Source organism: Nyctereutes procyonoides, unplaced genomic scaffold, assembly GCF_905146905.1.
Source record: "Nyctereutes procyonoides isolate TBG_1078 unplaced genomic scaffold, NYPRO_anot_genome, whole genome shotgun sequence".
Taxonomy (NCBI): domain Eukaryota; kingdom Metazoa; phylum Chordata; class Mammalia; order Carnivora; family Canidae; genus Nyctereutes; species Nyctereutes procyonoides.
In genome coordinates, this window is record NW_026575025.1 from 2,074,796 (window position 1) to 2,095,938 (window position 21,143).

Genomic DNA, 21,143 nt, shown 5'->3' on the forward strand with positions numbered 1-21,143 from the left:
TTGAAATGTCTTGTTAAAAGTTCTACTAATGTAAACAAAGCTGCCAATTGTAGAAAACTGTGTGTATTTCCACCCACAGGAGTTTCTAAAGAGTCCTGGCCTACTTTTAGGCCTCTAATTAAAGGCTTGACATTCTGTCACTAATTTTCCAGTTGTTGGGAGAGCTTTACTTATGCAAGTAATCTTAGATTTAGCATTTAAAGAACTTTTTTCTTTTCTTTTAAAGAGTTAACTGTGGGATGAATCCTATGTTATGGAGTAGGTGTTGATTTTACATAGCTGACCTGACTCTTAGGAGTCCTTTATGGTTAGTGCAGTGGAGAGAGATGTAATTACTCAAATAAATGAGGTGATTGGACTTCATTTTAACAGTTCCTTCCAGGGACACCTGTGTGGCTCAGCAGTTGAGCATCTGCCTTCAGCTCATGGTGTGATCCTGGAGTCCCAGGATCGAGTCCCGCATCGGGCTCCCTGCGAGGAGCCTGCTTCTCACTCTGCCTGTGTCTCTGCCTCTCTCTCTCTCTCTGTGTCTCTCATGAATGAATAAATAAATCTATTTAAAAAAAAAAACAGTTCCTTCCAGATCTAATAGTTTTCTGATTCACACTCCTGGAATGCTATTGGAAGGGAGGATTTGGAGTCTGAATTATTAGCCAGGTTGTAGGTACAGTTCTGAGTTGTTGGTTCTTTTTTTTACTTCACCTTACTTATGGAGAGGTAGCTCAGATCTCATTTAATTATTATTATTATTATTATAACTAGAGAGGGAGAGAAAGAGGTGGAGAGGGGCAGAGGGACAGGGAGAGAGAGAGAGAGAATCTTAAGCAGGCTCTACAGCCAGCGCAGAGCCGGATGCAGGGCTTGATCTCACAACCCATAAGATCATGATCTGAGCCAAAATCAAGAGTCAGATGCTTAACTGACAGCCATTCAGGCACCCTCATTTAACTATTTTTGCCACAGAGATATACTTTATTTTCCTGAATACTTTTTACTTTGATGTCTGGTAATAGTCTTTGAAATGTTTCTTAGAAAAATATGCTACTTTTGGGAATTGTAGCATCTTGTGTCTCTGGGGTTTTAATTAGCTGTATTATTTGATGAGGGAGACCATAGGAAATCCCAAAGAGAATTCAGTACTAATGACAACAGTAACAGCAATGATGTTGACACTCTACTACTCTTTTCCTCTTGGAACTTCACAGCAACCTGATAAGCAGATATTGCCATTCCTGTTTTAAGAAGAAGGAAATTAAGCCTCAAAGAGGTTAAGCAACTTGCCTGAAGTCCTTTGGGGAGGAGGTGGAGTAAAGTTGAATTGCTGGGGGAACCTGTAAATCTAACTTTTAGTTCCCACTTGGTTGTGGCATGTTCTCTAGGTGATTTTTATTAGTAGTTGTTAAATACAATTATGTCCTAGAATTAAGACAGTCTTTAAAGGTGATTTATCTTCACATTTTTTTTTAAGATTACTTATTTGATACAGAGAGAGCACAAACAGGGGGAACGGGAGAGGGAGAAGCAGGCTCCCAATGGAACAGGGGGCGTGATGGGGGACTTGATCCCAGGACTCAGGGATCAGGACCTGAGCCGAAGGCAGACACTTAGCCGACTGAGCAACCCAGGCACCCCTATCTTCCCATCTTTTGAGAGTGATCAGTCATGTTATGAGGGGGGTGGTGTTGAAAGGGGCATTTGTGTACACATCGCAGTTGTGTCCTTTGGGTTGGTTCTCCTTCCATAAGGCTTTTGGTGACCGAGAATTGATTCTGGGGACTGTGTAATGGCTTCACAGAGACTATTCTTGGCACCCTTTGTCTCAGTCTGCTTTAAGGGACAGATTGGGAAACTTGTTTCTTCCTCCTTTTTAAAAAGAGGAATGAAAAACACACTTGACTGGCACTTCCTCCTCAGCAACGGGCCTGTCTGACTTCAGTCTGATTTAGCTCCTTTTGTTCCTTATAGAGAACAAAGTAAAATCTCTTCACAGGTAGCTGTGAGGAGTGTAAGGCCCTTATCCTTTTAAAGAAACAGAACAAATATTCTTCGTCAGACAAAAGAGAGACTGTGCGATTGTTCTAGGCCCTCTGACTTCTTGGCATCACTCCATTTTTTTCTTGTTTGAACTTTTAGTGTGTTTAGGTCCTTGGGAATTGATAGACAAGCTCTTTGGTAAGCCTGAGCTAGAGATTTTCAGTTTTTCTCGATAACTGGTGCTTGTAGCAGCTCGTTCCTCTTCCAGTTCCTTTAGGAACTTTAGGTTGTATCATAGTTTTCTGAATTCTATGGTGTTTGTAACCTATATATTCTTCCTCTTGAGTTACAACAGGTCAGGTCAGACTTTTTTTTGGTACAAATTGGACTGCTGCTATTTTCACCACATGTTGTAAGATTATAAATGGTTTAAATGTATTTCTGTGAAAGTACTTTGTCACATTCTTAAGTGACCCTCAAAACTTGTTTCTTCTGGACATCTCTGTATTAGATAAAAGAATGATAGACTCAAAAAAATTAGACTTAATAAAGGGTTAAGGTGAACTAACGGGAACTGTATTTTTGGCACCTTCCTGGTTAGTAATTATTCAGCTGTGTGGCAGTGTCACTTCCAGACTTTCAGTGCTAAACCGTGAGTTGTCAGGGTCACCAAGTAGATTATTTCCTTTCAGTTATTTCATCCTTAGTTTATTCAGGAGGTTGGCCTGCAGCATGTTGACATTTTCAGTGTGGATATATTTATATCGTGCACTAATGAGTGATGAGAGCTGTACCGTGAGGATACTGGCTAGAGTTTGTTTCTGTGTCATTCCTTAGGGAACTTTGTTGTATGTGTCTAGGAACTTGGAGTTGCATCTTTCTGTAAAATCTTCCTGGCTTTCTACATTTTAATATGCCAGGGAGAAAACTCCTTTCAGCACAGGCTATAAATATTTTTCCTTCTGTCTGTATTTGGATACATCTAGTTGTGTACTTTTCAGATTGCAGCCATTTGTGAAATGTAAAGAGCCCATTGTTGTTTCACTTTTTACAATAAGCATTTACTACTTCCTAAGTTTAAAAAGTGAAAAGGTGAAAAGAACACTGCCTTTTCTAATTATTAAAGACAACCATTGTTAGTATTTATATTCCTTTTGTATCATTATTTTCCAAGATTTTTTTTAACAAAATTGGGATCATAATGTATATGTGATTTTGTATTCTGCTTTTTTCACTCAACAGGTATTTTTTCATTAAATATTTTTAAAATAAGTTTTGAGTAGGTAATACATTCCAAAATAAAAATTACACAAAACGAAAACATTTGAGAAGTCTTGCTTCCATCTTTGTCTCCCTTCATCTTGTCCTTTCCATAATGAGTGACCATTTAATTTTGTCTCTTATTCAAAGGTAGCATTACTGGGACGCTCAGCAGTTGAGCGTCTGCCTTTGGCTCAGGGCATGATCCTGGGGTCCTGGGATTGAGTTCCCCATCAGGCTCCCCAGAGGGAGCCTGCTTCTCCCTCTGCCTGTGTTTCTGTTTCTCTCTGTCTCTCATGAATAAATAAATAAGTAAATAAGTAAATAAATAAAATCTTTTTAAAAACCCCACAAAGGTAGCATTACTATACATACTGTTCTGTGCCTTGCTTTTCTCCTCTCTTCACAATGTTTTATCTTGGAGATCTCTTGTTACCAGTACCCATAGAATCTGCCTTACCATAGATTAGTCATCTAGTCTCCTTTTTACATGGACACTTGAGTGTCCTCAGTTTTTGCTATTATAAACAATAAGATGGGAAGTAGTAATTAAAGGGGGAAAAAAGCATTTACTCTGCTTCAGTTATTAAGGGAAAGTTCTTTCCAAAGGAATGCCAGCTAATAAATGTAGAAGTAACGATGGAATTGGAAAGTGAACATTTTTTCAGCCTCTAAATGAAATAATTCAAGAAGGAATCATCAGTGATTGCTAAACTATTAAGCAAAAAGTTGAGAAGGAGCAGGATATTCACTTGATGCAAAATATTAGCCACAGATTGCTCATCGTAAAGGGAGGAATATATCTCTATAAAGTTTGGCAATTACAAACTCAACCAAGTAGTCATATTTTGCTGAATGATCACATAATTTACCAAGTCCTGCTAACTGGGACAGCCTGAGAATATATGCCACCTGCTGTGCTGCATCATGAAGCACATAGATAGCATCACCTGTGAGGCATTCTTGCCAAAACACTCAGCCTAAATCCAATCAGTGTTTTAGACCAAACCTTCTGTTTATAGGAAATGTAAGGGATAGAGAGGTAAGCTAAATGGCACTGTGAAGCAACAGTCAGACAAAACTAGGGTATAAGACATTTTCCAAATCACCTGTCCTGGGCTTTAAAAAAGCTTGTGTTGGGGTGCCTGTGTAGTTCAGTCGGTTTAGCATCTGACTCTTGATTTCCACTCATATCACGATCTCAGAGTCATGAGATCAAGCCTTGAGTGTTGGGCTCCTTGCCGAGGATGCATTCTCTCTCTGCCTCTCCCCACCTCTAAAAAAAAAAAGCTTGTGTAGCTTGTGTTGTAAATAAGAAACAAAAGTTTGAGGCCATTCTAGGATAAAAGAGACTAAAGAGACATGACCTCCAAATTCATTGCTTGAGTTTTGGTTGGATTCTGGGTTTTTTTAAAGCCAATTATTAAGGACAGTTTTTAGACAGTTGGGGGACATTTGAATGAGGACTTGAGCATTAGATGATAATCAGTGTACTTAATGGTATTGTGGTTATAAAGTTAAATGTCTTTATACCTAGTAGATGCACAGTGAGGTATATAGGGAGGGGTAAAGCATCTTGAAGCCTGATGAAATGGTTCAGAAAAAAATAACTCATTGTGTGTTCATAGAGATAGATAAAGCAAATGTGATAAAATATTAACAAATATTGAGTCTAAATGGTGAATAGTGTCTTTATTGTACTGTTTTTTTCAATTTTCTGCACATTTGAAACTTTTTCACAACAGTTGAATTAACAGTGCTATAGTGAATAACATTCTATATGTATTTTTCTGAGATGCCATTTTATTGAGTTTCATATTCCATTGTATAGAGGAGCCACAATTCTTTAATTGTTACATATGTGTATATTTTGCTGCAAGTTGATGTTTTAGTTGAATTTTTCTTTATCTTGTGATAGTTTTAGGCTCTATGGCTTGTGGTAGATGAGAAGAAGGAACTGAGTTTTTTTTTTTTTTTTTTTTTCTTCCCTTTCATCCTCTGTCTCTGCTACTCTGGAACCTTAGTGGAGAAGAGAAAAAGAACGTGAGAAAGATACCCCAAAGTTCTCCTTATGCACATGATTTTAGGTAGGAGATAGAGTTGAAGCTACTGCGTAAAAACCAGACTCCATGGGACACCTGAGTGGCTCAGTGGTTGAGCATCTGCCTTTGGCTCAGGGCATGATCCCTGGGTCCTGGAATTGAGTCTTGCATTGGGCTTCCTGCAGGGAGCCTACTTCTCTCGCTGCCTATGTCTCTGCTCCCTCTCTGTGTCTTTCATAAATAAATAAAAAAAATTAAAAAAGGAAAAACAAACAGATTTCAGGGTGCCTGGGTAGCTCAGTTGGTTAAACATCCAACTCTTGGTTTTGGCTTGGGTCATGATTTCAGGGTAGTGAGATTGAGCCCTGTGTTGGGCTCTGTGCTAGGCATGGAGGCTGCTTAAGATTTTCTGTCTCCTTCTCCCTCTTCTACATTCCCTCTGCCCCTCTGAAAACAGAAACAAAAAGCCCCCCAAAAACAAAAAACAGAACTCAAGTAGCCTTTTAAAATCGGTTGCCTGTGTTTTTGGCTTGGAGGCTGCCCAAGTGATAAGGAGTGGGGGCTGGTGGCTAGGGAGGCAGTGTGGCACAGAAGGGAGGGCATGTGCTGTGTTTTGTTTTTGGCAGGTTTTTAGACTTTTTTATTAGTAACAAAAGTTCTTCCTACCTGATAAAATAATAAGAGTAACTGCTTTAGAGAATGATCTATTCTTTAGCTATGAGGCTGAGCTACTGAGGATAGGAGAGGAATTTAAGGATGAAATATTTTTGTTACATATGTTAACTAACTAGAATTTAAATAAAAACTTGAAAAAAAGGATGAAATATTTTTGGAAGAAAAGTTCTGGGAGAAGGGTCTTTCCTGAGAGAGTGTCATTAAATATGAAAAACATACTTTCCTCTTTGAGCTAGAATTGTATTTGCAGTGGGAAGCTTCTCTGATTATAGAATAGATGTTCTTTGACTTTAATGTCCATCCTTTAGATTTCCATGAAGACAACTTACAAGGACCTGAATGGCCTCATTTTAGCTGCTTCAGCTTGTGGAGCTATTGCTTGCTCCTTCTCTTCCTGTGCCTGGTGTGACAGTGGCTACTGAGCACTATGAAGGTTGTTCCAGAGAAGAATGCTGTCCGGATACTATGGGGGCGAGAACGGGGCACTCGGGCCTTTGGAGCTCAGAGGCTTCTTCAGGAGCTAGTGGAAGATAAAACTCGGTGGATGAAATGGGAAGGCAAGGTAGGAAAAACGGATATTTTTGACATAGGATTTGGAGGGGTGACAGTAGAATGGGGTTTTAGAATGGGCTAATGGAGTTGGGATATGATTTATTTTGTGCAAGAGAATTGATGTATCTAACTTAATGGAGTCTTAAAAATAAATTTGGAAGAATTTATGGGCTAGAAATATCTTTTCCCTTTAGAGCTAGACATTTTTCTTTAAGGTAATTTGGATTTCTCTCTTTCAACTTGAGTTTTGATCATTGTCTCCAGTTTCTCAGCTTATACTGAACACTAGTCTATAGTGGCTTGTGTGCTTTTGAGATAGAGTAAGCCATAGTTTATAAATAATGTATTTTGACTTTTTTTGGTTTGTTTTTCAGAGAGTAGAACTGCCAGATAGTCCACGCTCTACCTTTTTACTGGCCTTCAGCCCAGACAGGTACCTAGTACTTATCTGTAACTTAATCTAAGACTTGGCAATAGCATTGCTTTCTATATCTTTGGCCTAGCTTGGTAGCATCCCTAAGGGCTCTTTGAAGCTTTGCATGAGAGACCTTTTCCAGTGTATCAGAAGGTGAAAGAAAGTAGATGAACAGTACTAACCATAGAAATAATGGGGATAAGCAAAGGAAACAGTGGACCTTGAGAATCAAACTTGGGAAGTTTCTCAATTACAGCCCTTTGCCTGTGTGATAATAGGCCACTGATGGCATGATAATTTTTCCAGCTAGAAAAAAATAGTCTCTGAAGGAGATGTGTGTTATTTGGGGACAGTGTGGAGAAGCCAAAGCTTTTAAAGATATAATATTTCTATTTTTTTGTAATGCCTAAGGTGTAGCTTTTCCGCACTGGGGTGGGGAATACTCCAAAGCTGATTATCCAGAACTGATAAAATTTGTTACCCTCCTACACACTTTACATTCACTTCCCACCCTTTGATTCCCTAGGACTCTATTGGCCTCCACCCACGTGAACCATAATATCTATATTACGGAAGTGAAGACTGGTAAATGTGTTCATTCTCTGATTGGACACCGCCGTACTCCGTGGTGTGTCACTTTTCATCCCACCATCTCAGGCCTTATTGCTTCTGGCTGCCTAGATGGGGAAGTCAGGATTTGGGATTTGCATGTAAGTATTTCCATTTCTTTGATACTCTAAATGCAGAGAGTTGTTTACCATTGAGTTCTTAACTGGAGGAGAGACTAGCCAGGTTCTCAGAACTACATCTGAGTAAATGGTAGTTACCCACTTAAATAATGGAAAGTCTAGTCTATATTCCTCCATTCTATTTAGCTATTCTTCCTTCTGCCCATTGTGACATAGTTCTGGAAGTTCTTAAAATATGTTCAGGATAGATGCGTTTTGTTTTAGAGCAAGAATGTACTGTATTCTGATCATGATTGCCAAAGCAATATGCTTCTTGTCCTGGAGACTTGCTAGTGGGTTGTTGTGTACCATGTCATGCACCAAGCTTGCATTTTCACAGGCTTCAGAAATAGGAACTATATGGATGCTCATTGCTTTGGATTGTAGATGACTTGGAGAACTGATAGACAGTAATAATTTTCTGATAAATTGGTGACACTGCCAGATCACTGAATTCTTACATTTTTTTATTTATTTTTTATTTTTTTTATTTTTATTTTTTTGAATTCTTACATTTTATAGAGGGCATATTTATTTTTTTAAAAGCTTTTATTTATTTATTCATGAGAAACAGAGAGAGAGGAAGAGACACAGGCAGAAGGAGAAGCAGGCTCCCTGCAGGAGCCTGATGTGGGACTCGATCCCCAGACCCGAGATCACGCCCTGAGCCAAAGGCAGACGCTCAACCACTGAGCCACCCAGGCACCCCTAAATGATCCTTTTTTAAAATTGACATCCTAGTTTGCTGCCAGTTTGTAACCTGAGAATAATTAGGATTGGTTCATTTATAGGGTGGCAGTGAAAGCTGGTTCACAGACAGCAACAATGCCATTGCTTCTCTGGCTTTCCACCCTACGGCTCAGCTCCTGCTGATTGCCACTGCCAATGAGATCCACTTCTGGGATTGGAGTCGGCGGGAGCCCTTTGCTGTGGTGAAGACAGCTAGTGAGATGGAACGGGTCCGGTGAGTGCTCTCTGTCCACCAGCGATGTCTGGCAGAGAACATTGGCAGAGAACATTTGCACTTGCTGTCACCTCAGGAAGCAGTTTGTTATACTTACTCAGAGCAAGTGGTTATCTTTTCAGCTCCTCCTACTTGCTAAACTGCAGGCCAATCAGCAGTTATTTTTAGCTATTCCTGATTGGTCTTATCTTCTGGCCTCTGTAGGCCACAATTGTTAGAATGTCTTTTAGGTTCAAAGCTGTCTAGGTTTGGGGTAGCCCTTTTTTTGGGAGGTGGGGGTGGAAACCTGAAAGGTGTTCTGGTAGAGGTTAACTTGGTGGGTAGTTGCTAAGCCCAGTTATTTGTATTTATCAAACCGAAAAATGGAGATGTAAGTATATGTCACATCTGCTAATTGATATTTAGCCCTCAAGATCAAAACACACACTGCCTGAATAAAGTTAATGCATTAGTTTTCTTTGCTTCTCTTGGTATTGCAGTTGGATATAAGAAAATTTTCTAGTCTCAGCTATGTCACTTGATGCTAAAACTGTTAATTGTCACCAGAACTCCTGCTTCTTGCCATTGTAACTGCTTTGTGAGGGAAAAACTAACCCTGTGGCAGGGTATGGGAGTGTGCTATGCTTTACTTTTATGATAGGCTCTTAGATATTAGCAAGAGTGTGTTTAATGTAGCTGTTTCTTGGGATGGGAGCCTAGCTGCTTTTTGAAATTATTTTTGTGATACATATTCTCTTATTCTCGCAAGTGTGAGGAGGTAACAGGAAGTATTGAGCCCTGTTATTGTAATCTCTTCAAAAATTTTGAAAGTTTCTAGCATGAAGTGAATACCTGGGTAATCCCACAGTTATCAGTAATGATTGCAATACATTTGAAAACAGGCTTCCTTTTCACCATTAACATCTATGTGTGTCTGTCTTTCTCTTCTGTGTTTTCAGTCTGGTGAGATTTGATCCTCTTGGACACTACTTACTCACAGCCATTGTTAACCCTTCCAATCAGCAGGTAAGTTAGTCAGCAGTTCCAGCTCCATCTAAACTGGGAATTGTTTTCTAAACTAGTGCTCTGGTTTCGACTATATTGGACTTGTAATTTGTAATGCCCAAGTATTTCTTTTCCAGTTGAGATTCAAAACTAGCTTCATACTGCATATTCCATGTGCTAGCTAGCCATAATCTTGATGGGGAGTCAATTCTGAAGCCCGCCAAGTGATCACCTTATTAAGTAACTAACTAGGCTGTGTTGGATAGCTTGTCATTTCTGTGCCACTGGCTGGTTGACATTTTGCTTCCTTCACTGCCTCCATGTCATAGAGATATGTTTTATAAAGAATTGGTTTGCCCCTGTACTCATTCAGAAATGTCACTGATTGGAATGAATAATTTAATTCCATATGATGATCCAGAATCTGAAATCAGTTAGTTAATCCTCAGTGCTTCAGGATAGAGTTGTTGTCAATCCATAAAGGTTGGTTTCCTTGGATGGTTATTAGTAGTTAGTTTTCCTTAATTGACCTGGAGGTTCTACCTAACTGCCTTGCTCTACCCCTGCCCCACCTGGCTCCACATTGCAGGGTGATGATGAACCAGAGATCCCCATCGACGGAACAGAGTTATCCCACTACCGTCAGCGTGCTCTGCTGCAATCACAGCCAGTTCGCCGGACGCCTCTCCTCCACAATTTCCTGCACATGCTGTCCTCCCGCTCCTCTGGCATCCAGGTGGGAGAGCAAAGCACAGTGCAAGATTCTGCTACCCCCTCACCCCCACCGCCTCCCCCTCAGCCCTCCACGGAGCGCCCCAGGACTTCCGCTTACATCAGGCTCCGACAGCGGGTCAGTTACCCCACAGCTGAGTGCTGCCAGCACCTTGGGATCCTGTGCCTTTGCAGCCGCTGCTCTGGCACTCGAGTTCCTTCCCTCTTGCCACACCAGGACAGTGTCCCCCCTGCTTCTGCCAGGGCTACTACCCCTTCCTTTTCTTTTGTACAGACCGAGCCCTTCCATCCCCCGGAGCAGGCCTCGTCAACGCAGCAGGACCAGGGCCTCCTGAACCGGCCGTCTGCCTTCAGTACAGTCCAGAGCAGCACTGCCGGCAACACGCTCCGCAACCTCAGTCTGGGTCCCACCCGTCGCTCTTTGGGAGGCCCTCTGTCCAGCCACCCTTCTAGGTATCACCGAGAAATAGCTCCTGGGCTGACAGGGTCTGAGTGGACCCGGACAGTGCTCAGTCTGAACTCCCGCTCTGAGGCAGAATCCATGCCTCCGCCCAGGACCAGTGCCTCTTCGGTGAGTTTGCTATCTGTGCTGAGACAGCAGGAAGGTGGCTCTCAAGCGTCTGTGTACACTTCAGCCACAGAAGGGAGGGGTTTTCCAGCTTCAGGGTTGGCAGCTGAGTCAGATGGAGGAAGTGGCTCCAGCCAAAACAACTCAGGCAGCATTCGCCATGAGCTTCAGTGTGACCTGAGACGCTTCTTTCTGGAGTATGACCGGCTTCAGGAGCTAGACCATAGCCTGAGCGGAGAAGCCCCCCAGACCCAACAGGCCCAGGAAATGCTCAATAACAACATTGAGTCTGAGAGGCCAGGCCCCTCCCACCAGCCCACCCCACACAGTAGTGAGAACAACTCCAACCTGTCCCGTGGCCACCTGAACCGCTGTCGCGCTTGCCACAATCTCCTGACCTTCAACAACGACACCCTGCGCTGGGAAAGAACCACACCTAACTACTCCTCTAGCGAGGCCAGCTCCTCCTGGCAGGTCCCCAGCACCTTCGAGGGCATGCCGTCAAGTGGCAGCCAGTTGCCACCCCTTGAGCGGACTGAGGGCCAAACACCCAGCTCCAGCAGGCTGGAGTTGAGCAGCTCTGCTAGTCCGCAGGAGGAGAGGACTGTGGGGGTGGCCTTCAACCAGGAGACAGGCCACTGGGAAAGAATTTACACCCAGTCTAGCAGATCTGGAACTGTATCACAGGAGGCCTTACATCAGGATATGCCTGAGGAGAGCTCTGAGGAAGATTCGCTCAGGAGGTAAGCAGGTGCTTTCTTATCTTCTCCTACATCCCTTACTTTTCTCCTAACGTCTCTTCCTTCAGTCCTGTAGATGTTGTGACTGGATCTGGAGTGTCTGGGACCCATGGCATCTGGTTCTGGTCTCCCTGATGTCCATTGTATCTTCTTGGAAAATCTTGCTCTGGTGGCAGAGAAAGGATGGGTCCTAACTGTATAAGTCAGTTGGTTCTGCTAGCTCCTTTTCTGGCTAACCGTCCTGAGACCTTTAGCCTTGAAAGAGAATGTAGATCAGGTTAGAGATGCAAGAGGAGGTAGAGCCATTGACTTGTTCTGCCCTACTTTGTGAACTTCTTAGAGGACTGTATGTGCAGCACTAGTTATTGTGAAAAAAAATTTCCCAGAGTGCTTAGGAATAAGTAGTAAAAGAGAACTCTGCTTGGTACAGATGAACATTATTAGTTCTTTTTCAGTCGTGCCTCTTTGGACAACTGTTCACCTGTTAAACCCTATCTTTTGAAACGTTGCAACTTGACATAGGGAAAAGAAAATTATATATATATCTTATACATGTCAAGGAAAGTCCATTTTTTAGAGATACTTTTTGGATAGCAAATTAGTTGCTTAGTTAAGATTCTTTGAGGAGATCTTCCAGATGGACATTCACCTCAAGGTGGGGAAGAAGAATAATTGTTCTTTATAGAAGGAAGGCCTCTCCATACTCAGATCAGCATCCCAGGCAACTCTTCCATGGAAGAAACAGAGTGGGTGTAGTTGACCGCCCACCACATGTTCCATGTATGGCTATGTGCGCATCTATCTTGATTTATTAGGGACTTCTTTCTGTAATTCTGTAAAGGTCACATTTAGCGTAATCAGCAACTCCCAGAATATGCCTGTTGGATCCAAACAGCATATTGCTCTGCATTACATCCTCTGTTGAAGCAACTGAAATTTCTGACATAAGCTTCTAACAAGGGTGGGAATATGGATTGTGCACATAATGTACTTGTTATTTTGAGAGAATGCTTTATAGAGAATTACCCAGTTAATAAGTATTTGTTGAATGGTTACAATTTCTCCAGCACTGTGCTAGGCACTGTAGGGAATTCAAAAGAAGTATAATACCTGGTCTTTACCCACTGGGAGTGTTATTATAGAGGCAAGACTTATTTACATGCAATTACATAAAAAACATAGATGACCCAAATGCTTCATTGTGTGGTACTGTGATTAAATGCAGTCTCATTTCAGAGAGGGAAGTGCCATCAAAGAAGGCCGTGCAAAATCAAGTCTTGAAAAATGGGTAGGATTTTGGAAAAGGAAAGACCTTTTTATTTTAGGGGACCAGCACATTCTAAGACAGGAAAGAACATGTTGAATGCAAGATAGTGGGTGGTTACTAGGGGCAGTTGCTAAGGGGAAGATAGAACACTTGGTTGGATATGAGAGATAGAATAATAGAGGTTGTTACTATGTGCATATAATTGAGACCAGTTCTGGATTAACATCTACCAAATTCCCGGCTTTGGAATATTTTGCCTTGCATAGTGGCCCATATTAGGAACCTGAGACTGTCACTCTTCTTTGTCAAGAGAGGTGGGAATGTAGCAAGCACATTGCGTGACATAGAGTAGGCATGCAAAGAGTTTATGAAAGGTAGCTGTAAAAGAACTGTCTACAGTTACTGTTCTAAAAGCCTCCCAGTACTTGTTTCCATAGTATCAGTGGGCTTCTGGTCAGCCTTTGTCCATTCTATTGTATTGTAGTAGTACCTCTCCTGGTGGTGGTGTCCTGAGAAATACCTGAGTGGTTTAAAATAAACTCTGTTTGATAATAACTAAGGATATCAATTACTAAGGGCCCACTATGTGTTAGGTACTGTGTCTTTATATTTTTAATTTCCACCATAATTCTGTGCAAGGCAGGTATTAAATGTCTCATCTTACAGTTGAGGAAAGTGAGGCTCAGAGGAATCAAGTTTCTTGTTAATGATCCATAAGTAGGTTCCTGAGTGGGGATTTGAGTTCTGGTGTGTGTCACTGAAGATTTTTCTAAGCTGCCCACCATGGTATTGATACCTCATAGAAAGGTTCATCATTTTTATTTTTATTGTCTTTTAACTTTTTATTATCATAATCTTCAAACATATAAAAATAAAGAGAAAAGTATAATAAGTGAATTTTCACATATCTATCACCTGACTTTATTTATTTTTTTAATTTTTATTTATTTATGATAGTCACACACACACACACAGAGAGGGAGAGAGAGAGAGAGAGGCAGAGACACAGGCAGAGGGAGAAGCAGGCTCCATGCACCGGGAGCCCGATGTGGGACTTGATCCCGGGTCTCCAGGATCGCGCCCTGGGCCAAAGGCAGGCGCCAAACTGCTGCGCCACCCAGGGATCCCTATCACCTGACTTTAAAAACTATTAGCACTTAGCCAGCTTTCATTCATCTATATTCCCTGTTCACTCCCCCAACCCAGACATCATGTAATTTCATCTGAAGATACTGTAATGTTTCTCTAGAGCAATGCCATCCAGTAAAACCTTCTACAGTGATAAAAGTGTTCTGTATCTGTGCTGTCCAGTGTGGTAGGCACTAGCCACACATGGCTATTAAGCATTTGAAATGTGGCTAGTGTGAACTGAGAAACTACACATAAATTTTTAAATTTTAATTAAATGTAAAAAGCCACATATGACTAAGATATTAATCATTTCTTAATGAAGTAGACCGTGAAAACCCAGAAACTGTGGTTTAAATAAAAAAAGCTTAAACATTTAAAAGTGTAGGCTGTAGTAGATGAAATCCCTTGCCGTCTTGGTATAAACAATTGTGCATATGTATTTTTTTCTTTTAAAAATACAAATAATGCATGGTTTCATTGTAAAATACAGTATTTACATGATTTGTGGAATCACTTAAGATGAACTAGGATGAGATATACTGTAAGGGCTGACAGCCTGCTCAAAATTGAGGAACATTGTAAAATATTCCAAGTGCACAACCTTTACAGAAGGGTCATCACTTCCTCTTAATTTGAGTGGCTGTATTCTAGTGTAAATTACTAATCCATACACTGGTGCTAATCAGCATCTTCTACCACCTTCAAAAGGGACCAGATGTTCTCTAGCTGATAAGCCAGCCCTTCCTTGGATTTCCCCAGCAGGTGTCACTGTTGGGCTGCTGCTGCCGCTAGACTGGCCAGAAGGAAAAGGTGTCCTTATTAGGTGCCTAGTCTACTTGAAGGGAGGTTTATTCTTTGGCCTTGAAGTAGGTGATAGACTAAAGAGGCATATTTTGATCTTTGCTGCCACTGGTTTAATTAATAGTGTTTGCAAATTAGTGAGAATATTGAGCACAAATGTGTATTTCATTATAACTCTATGTTGTTTGACCTGTGATCCCCAGTTCACATTTGTTTCCTTTTGCCTGTGGGCAGAAGAGGGCAAGATTCCTGTGTAGTCTTGACTCCAGCTTACAAGTTATAACTTGGGTGGCAGACCCTTTCCTTACCACCAGAAACTTCTTTTTAGGTCTTGATAGCCCAGGATCTAGCAGAAGATCAAGGTATTGTGGCTCCCTGCAGCTTGCAGCAGGAGTCCTTGTGGCTTTGAAAGGCTGATATTAGGAAAAGAGAAAATAAAATTTAAAAAAAAGGAAAAGAGAAAATTATTTAAATGGTGTCTTAAAACTGGAGAAAACAAAACAAAAAAACTGGAGAAAACAGAGTGTATTTAAGTCCTCCTTTTTTTTTTTTTTTTTTTACTGAGAAAACTTAGATACACAGGGCGGAAATGGAGCCTGCTTCTCCCTCTGCCTCTCTCTCGCTCTCTCTGAATGAATAAATAAATCTTTTAAAAAAAGAAATAAGATGTACTTATAACAACAGTGGGTTTCAAACCCCTAGATCCTAGGAAGGGCACTCTTTCCTCTTTTTCATTGAAATTAGTGCTTTCACGCATTGAGTTTTTTCCATCAGAACCTCTATTGCTCCTGTAGATCATTCCCTGGGTGCGGGGCGGGGGGAGCAGAGGTGGGAGGAGGGTGATGGCTCTTCAGTCCTCTTTGTAAGAAATTGGAGGTCTGATAAATCATTTGCAAATATTATTTCTTGAGAGGAGTGTAACCAATACAATGTTTTTAAGGATACAGGAGAAAACACTGTTTTAGTTATTTGCCCATAGAACTGCACTATTTGGGAGTGATCCCAGTTAGGGAAGTTCACTGTAAAAATTCCAACAAATGGAAGATCAAAATCTGGGCCAACTCTTCCTCAGCTAAATTCTGTCTGCATTCCTTGTCCAGAAAGGTGACAAGGCCTTTCTTCTGAAGTATTTAATAAGATTGAATGTGTTCTGAGAACTGATATCTTGATCTGTACTTTTCCCTTATGATAAAAGAAGATTGGGGAAATTTGGCCCAGAACATTAAAGGTTAGAGTTGGAAGCCCTCATATGATTTCTTGGGTTTTTTTAGACGTTTGTGAGGGAATTGCTTTGGAGTTTGGAGCAGTCTGAAGCCTCTTGAGGCTTTGTGGTCCAACAAACTTGTTTGATGCCTTAGCTCTAGTCACATGGGGATTTCCAGGGAGCTCTTGCAGGGCTAGTCCTAGGTCCACAAGAGGGAGAAGGTAACCTAGAAATTAGGAAAGCACAAGTCTTTGCAGCTTGATCATAATACAGAGAGGGGTCCATCTTTAGTAGCTTTGCTGCACTCTTTTGGATGGGTTTATACTTGATTTATTATTCAAAACCTAACACAGCTGTCACCTTTTCCTTTGAGAAAACCTCCCTGAATGTCCCAAATAATCACTTTCTCTTTGTTGTTTGTACTAGATGTAGATACTTAACTTGCAATATTGTACACATGACAGAAAAGTATTTGTTTCCCTTTCTATCAGTGAGGCCCCTTGAGGCAGCGATTATGTCTGTATTCCTGCTGTCCCTAAAATACTACCTGGCACATCATAGGTGCTCAACAAATATTAGTTGAATTCAACAAATGGAATTGAAATTATATCCTCTATGATTCATTATGCAGTATAAATTCTTTTTGGCTTAGTAAAAAAAGAAAAAACGCATTACTGTATTACATCCTTTAGCCTTTAGAGAGTTGTTGCCTTAATAATTTCTTGTTGAATAAATGAATTAGCATTACCTAGAATTGTACACAGAAGACACCTTTTTTATTTTGATGTAGTCCAAAACTTTATTTTTCGTTTTGTTTCTCTTGCTCAGAGGACCTGTCTAGAAAAAAGTTGCTCCAGCCAGTGTCAGAGAAATTACTGTCTTGCTTTCTTCTAGGATTTTTATGGTTTTAGGTCTCATATTGAAGTCTTTTTTTTTTTTAAGATTTTATTTATTTCTTCATGAGAGACATAGAGAGGCAGGGGGAGAAGCAGGCTTTTCACCAGGAGCCCTATGCAGGACTCAACCCATGACCATGCCCTGAGCCAACGGCAGATGTTCAACCACTGAACCACCCAGGTGTCCCTTACGTTTAAGTCTTTAATTCATTTTGAATTTATTTTTGTGTATGGTGTAAGAAAGTCCAGTTTCTTTCTTTTTTTTTTGAGATTTTATTTATTAATGAGACACACACACACACACACACACACACAGAGGCATTGACACAGGCAGAAGGAGAAGCAGGCTGTATGCAGGGAGCCCGACGTGGCACTCATCCTGGGTCCTCAGGATCATGCCATGGACTGAAGGCAGTGCTAAACCGCTGAGCCACCTCGGCTGCCCAGAAAGTCTAGTTTCATTCATTTGCATGGAGTTTTCCAGTTTCCCTAATACCATTTGTTGAAAAGACTGTCTTTCCCATTGGATATTTTTTCCTACTTTGTAAAAGATTAATTAACCACATAATTGTGGGTTTATTTCTGGATTTTCTATTCTGTTCTATTGATCTATGTGTCTGGTTTTGTGCCACTACCATACTGTTTTGATCACTATAGCTTTGTAAGATAACTCGATGTCTGGAATTGTGATGCCTCCAGTTTGCTTTTCTTTTTTAAGATTGTTTTGGCTATATGAGATCTTTTGTGGTTCCATACAGATTTTAGGATTGTTTCTCCTAGTTCTGTGAAAAATGCTGTTGGTATTTTGATAGGGATTGAGTTATATATGTGGAGTGCTTTGAGTTAGTATAGACATTTTAACAATATTTGTCTTTCTAATCCATGAGCATGGAATGTCTTTCCATTTCTTTGTGTTATCCTCAGTTTCTTTCATCAGTGTTTTATAGGTTTCAGAGGACAGACAAGTCTTTCACCTCTTTGGTTAGGTTTATTCCTAGGTATCTTATTATTTGTGATGTGATTATAAATCGGATTGTTTTCTTAATTTCTCTTTCTACTGCATCATTTCTGGTGTATAGAAACGCAACAGATTTCTACACATTGATTTTGTATCCTGCGACTTGTTTATTAGTTCTAGCAGTTTTTTTGTGGAATCTTGAGTTTTCTATATATAGTGTCATATCATTCGCAAATAGTGACAGTTTAACTTTTTCTTTACCAATTTGGATTCCTTTTATTTCTTTTTGTTATCTGATTGCTGTGGCTAGGATTTCCAGTACCATGTTGAATGAAAGTGGTGAGAATGGACATCCCTATCTTGTTCCTGACCTTAGGGGATGAGTTCTCAGTTTTTCTCCATTGAGGATGATGTTCGCTATTGGTTTTTCATATGGCCTTTATTATGTTGAGGTATGTTCCCTCTAAACTTACTTTGTTGAGGGTTTTTATCATGAATGATCTTGTACTTCATGACTCTTCATGACTCTTGTCATATGCTCTTTCTGCGTCTGGTGAAATGATCATATGATTCCTTTCTCATTTGATGTGTTGTACCACTTTGGTTGGTTGATTGGAAAATATTGAACCACCCTTGCAACCCAGGAACAAATCCCATTTGATTGTAGTGAATCTTTTTTTTTTTTTTTAAGATTTTGTTTATTTATTCATGAGAGGCACAGAGAGAGAGAGAGAGGCAGAGACACAGGTAGAGGGAGAAGCAGGCTCCCTGATGTGGGCTTGATCCCAGGATCACAACCTGAACTGAAGGCAGATGCTCAACCACTGAGCCACCCAGGCGCTCAGTGAATCATTTTTTTTTAATAAATTTATTTTTTATTGGTGTTCAATTTGCCAACATACAGAATAACACCCAGTGCTCATCCCATCAAGTGCCCCCCTCAGTGCCCGTCACCCCCACCCCCTGCTGAATCATTTTTTTTAAATGTATTATTGGATCCAGTTTGCAAGTATTTGTGGAAGATTTTTGCATTGATATTCATCAGAGATATTGGCCGTACAGCTGCTTCTTGATACCATTTTGTTGTCTGTGGCTTGGCCTCTCATTGATATCAGTACCTCTGCCAGTCAGTGTTGTTGTTTCTCCTTAAAGACTCTGCAGTCTCAGGGTGCCCGACCGAGCTCAGTTGGCAGAGCATGTGACTTTTGATCTCAGGATCTTGAATTCAAGTCCTACATTGGCTATAGAGATTACTTTTAAAAAAACTTAAAAGCCACAGGAAAAACTCTTCGCAGTCTCAATGATGAAATAGTTGGTCTTGATAGAGTCCAAATTAGATGCAGGTAAGCCAAATTAAAGGTGAAGGTTCTGTTTCCCATTGGTCCTTTGTTTCTGTGGAAGGCTTTCACTGAATCTGCTTAGAGTAGGGTGTTCTGAATTTGAGAAAACAGGTGCTCTAATTTTTTTCGTTTTGGTATGTGAGCATTACTAAAATTATCACAGTTTTTTAGTTTTGAGATACTATGTTCTTTTTTGTGGGGGGCCAGAATTCTTATAATTAAGATAGAGTTTGCTTTACCTCTAATTATGCCCCTAAAAGGTTGGTGGAATTGTTGTCTTTGGTATTCAAGTTACAATAAATCCTTCCTAACTTTTGAGTTCTTACTCAGAAGTTTTGGCATTTGAGGACAAATAGGGAAGAATTCTCAACCAAGAGAAATTAATTTGTGATATGACCAAATCATGACTTGTTCTGGGAATAGAGAGAAGCAGGTATTGAGGAATCAAAAAGAAGACAAAACTGATGGTGGAATAAGAAGGTTAGTATTTAGAAAGATGTAGGGGAAGCTGGGGGAAGGTAAAACCAGGCCTTAGAGGTGGGACTGAGTCCCATAGTCACCTGGGACTATGGCAAGGGCTGTCACAGGTGAGTGAGGCTCTTATTATAACTCTGGGCATTGGGCTAGTGAAATAATTACTCTGATTGATTCATTCATTTATACATTTAGTTAACAAATGTTTAAGCACCTGTGTACCGGATGTTATTTAAGCACCTACAGTAAATCTCTCATTCTAATGAGAGGAAGACGACAAACAATAGATATAATATTTAGCCAGTATGCCAAGTGGTGGTAAGTTCTATGGAGAAGAATATTTTAAAATGTAGGAGGTACGTGGTGGAAGTTTGCAGTGTTAAATAGGGGATCAAAGGAAGTCTGGGAAGGTGACATTGGAGCAGAGACCTCAAGGAAGTAAGGGAGTAAACTCTAAACATTGGGGGCAAAGGCATTCTAGAAGAGAGAAGGGCAAATGCAAAATCCCTGAGACCCTTGGCTGGAGCACAGCAAAGGGTAGAGTGATAGAAGATGAAGGTAGAGAGGCGATGGGGAGTGGATTATGCAGGGCCTTCTAAACCATTTAAAGGATTTTACCTCTTACTCAGAGTGGTTTGGAAAGCCATCAGAAGCAGAGTAGCATGATCTTATATTTTTAAAGGATCACTGTGGCTGCTGATTGAGAATAGACTGAAGAGCTCTGCTAAATAGGGTAAATTAAAGTTAGGCAACATCACACGCTTTTAGATTAATTTGTGTCTTGAGACTGGTAAAACCAGAAGGCGGGAGTCAATGATTATGTCAGAATTAGAAAGGCCATAAATGTTTGGATGAAGAGTTGCTAAATAAATAAAGCAAGCAAGCCTCTTAGCAGGCAGTCTTATCTGCAACAAAGCCTTGACACCCCCCCCAACCCATAATGGCATGTTATTGAAACAGTGAGAGAAAGCCTCAAAAAGCTCTAGTGAGAGATAATCAGTGGAAAATTTGAAACGTCTGTTGTTTTCTGCTTATAAAACAAATACAAATTCATTTGTAAAAATTCAAACATTACAGAAATGTGTGATATAAAAAAAAAATGTTCTCTGCAGTGCTAATCAGTTAACAATTTATGTGTTAACTCCAGAGTTTTTCTATGTAAGTAAAAACACATTTTTTCTTTATTTGTAAAAACAGGATCATACTAAATCTATTGTTCTACCACTTACATATTTTACTTAATATGTCATGGACAGTTTTCCATGTTGGTAAATATATAGATCTGTTGTATTCCTTTTGACAGTGGCATAGTATTCCAGCAATTGGATGGACTATAATTAATTTAATCAGTGCCTTGTCGATAGAATCTGGATTGTTTTTTTGCTTTTCACAGACAGTTGCTGTGTCATTTTTGTGTACTTGTGCATGTGTTCTAGAG

At 40.4% G+C, this 21,143-nt stretch overlaps 1 protein-coding gene across 9 annotated transcripts in view; it reads left to right on the top strand.

The window, feature by feature from the left end:
• The window catches only part of AMBRA1 (autophagy and beclin 1 regulator 1), a 172,481-nt gene that overhangs the window by 22,439 nt on the left and 128,899 nt on the right, over window positions 1–21,143 (top strand). For 7 of the 9 annotated variants that reach the window (XR_008662549.1, XR_008662550.1, XM_055310902.1 and 4 more), the window contains exons 2-7: window positions 6,260–6,513; window positions 6,878–6,936; window positions 7,445–7,628; window positions 8,438–8,610; window positions 9,549–9,615; window positions 10,184–11,637. Coding sequence is in view for 7 of the 9 variants with exons in the window: in XM_055310902.1 (XP_055166877.1) it covers window positions 6,379–6,513; window positions 6,878–6,936; window positions 7,445–7,628; window positions 8,438–8,610; window positions 9,549–9,615; window positions 10,184–11,637 (2,072 nt within the window). In the remaining 2 variants the exon portion in view is untranslated. The remainder of the gene's footprint in view (window positions 1–6,259; window positions 6,514–6,877; window positions 6,937–7,444; window positions 7,629–8,437; window positions 8,611–9,548; window positions 9,616–10,183; window positions 11,638–21,143) is intronic. The other 2 variants (XM_055310920.1, XM_055310930.1) reach the window with 1 other exon arrangement.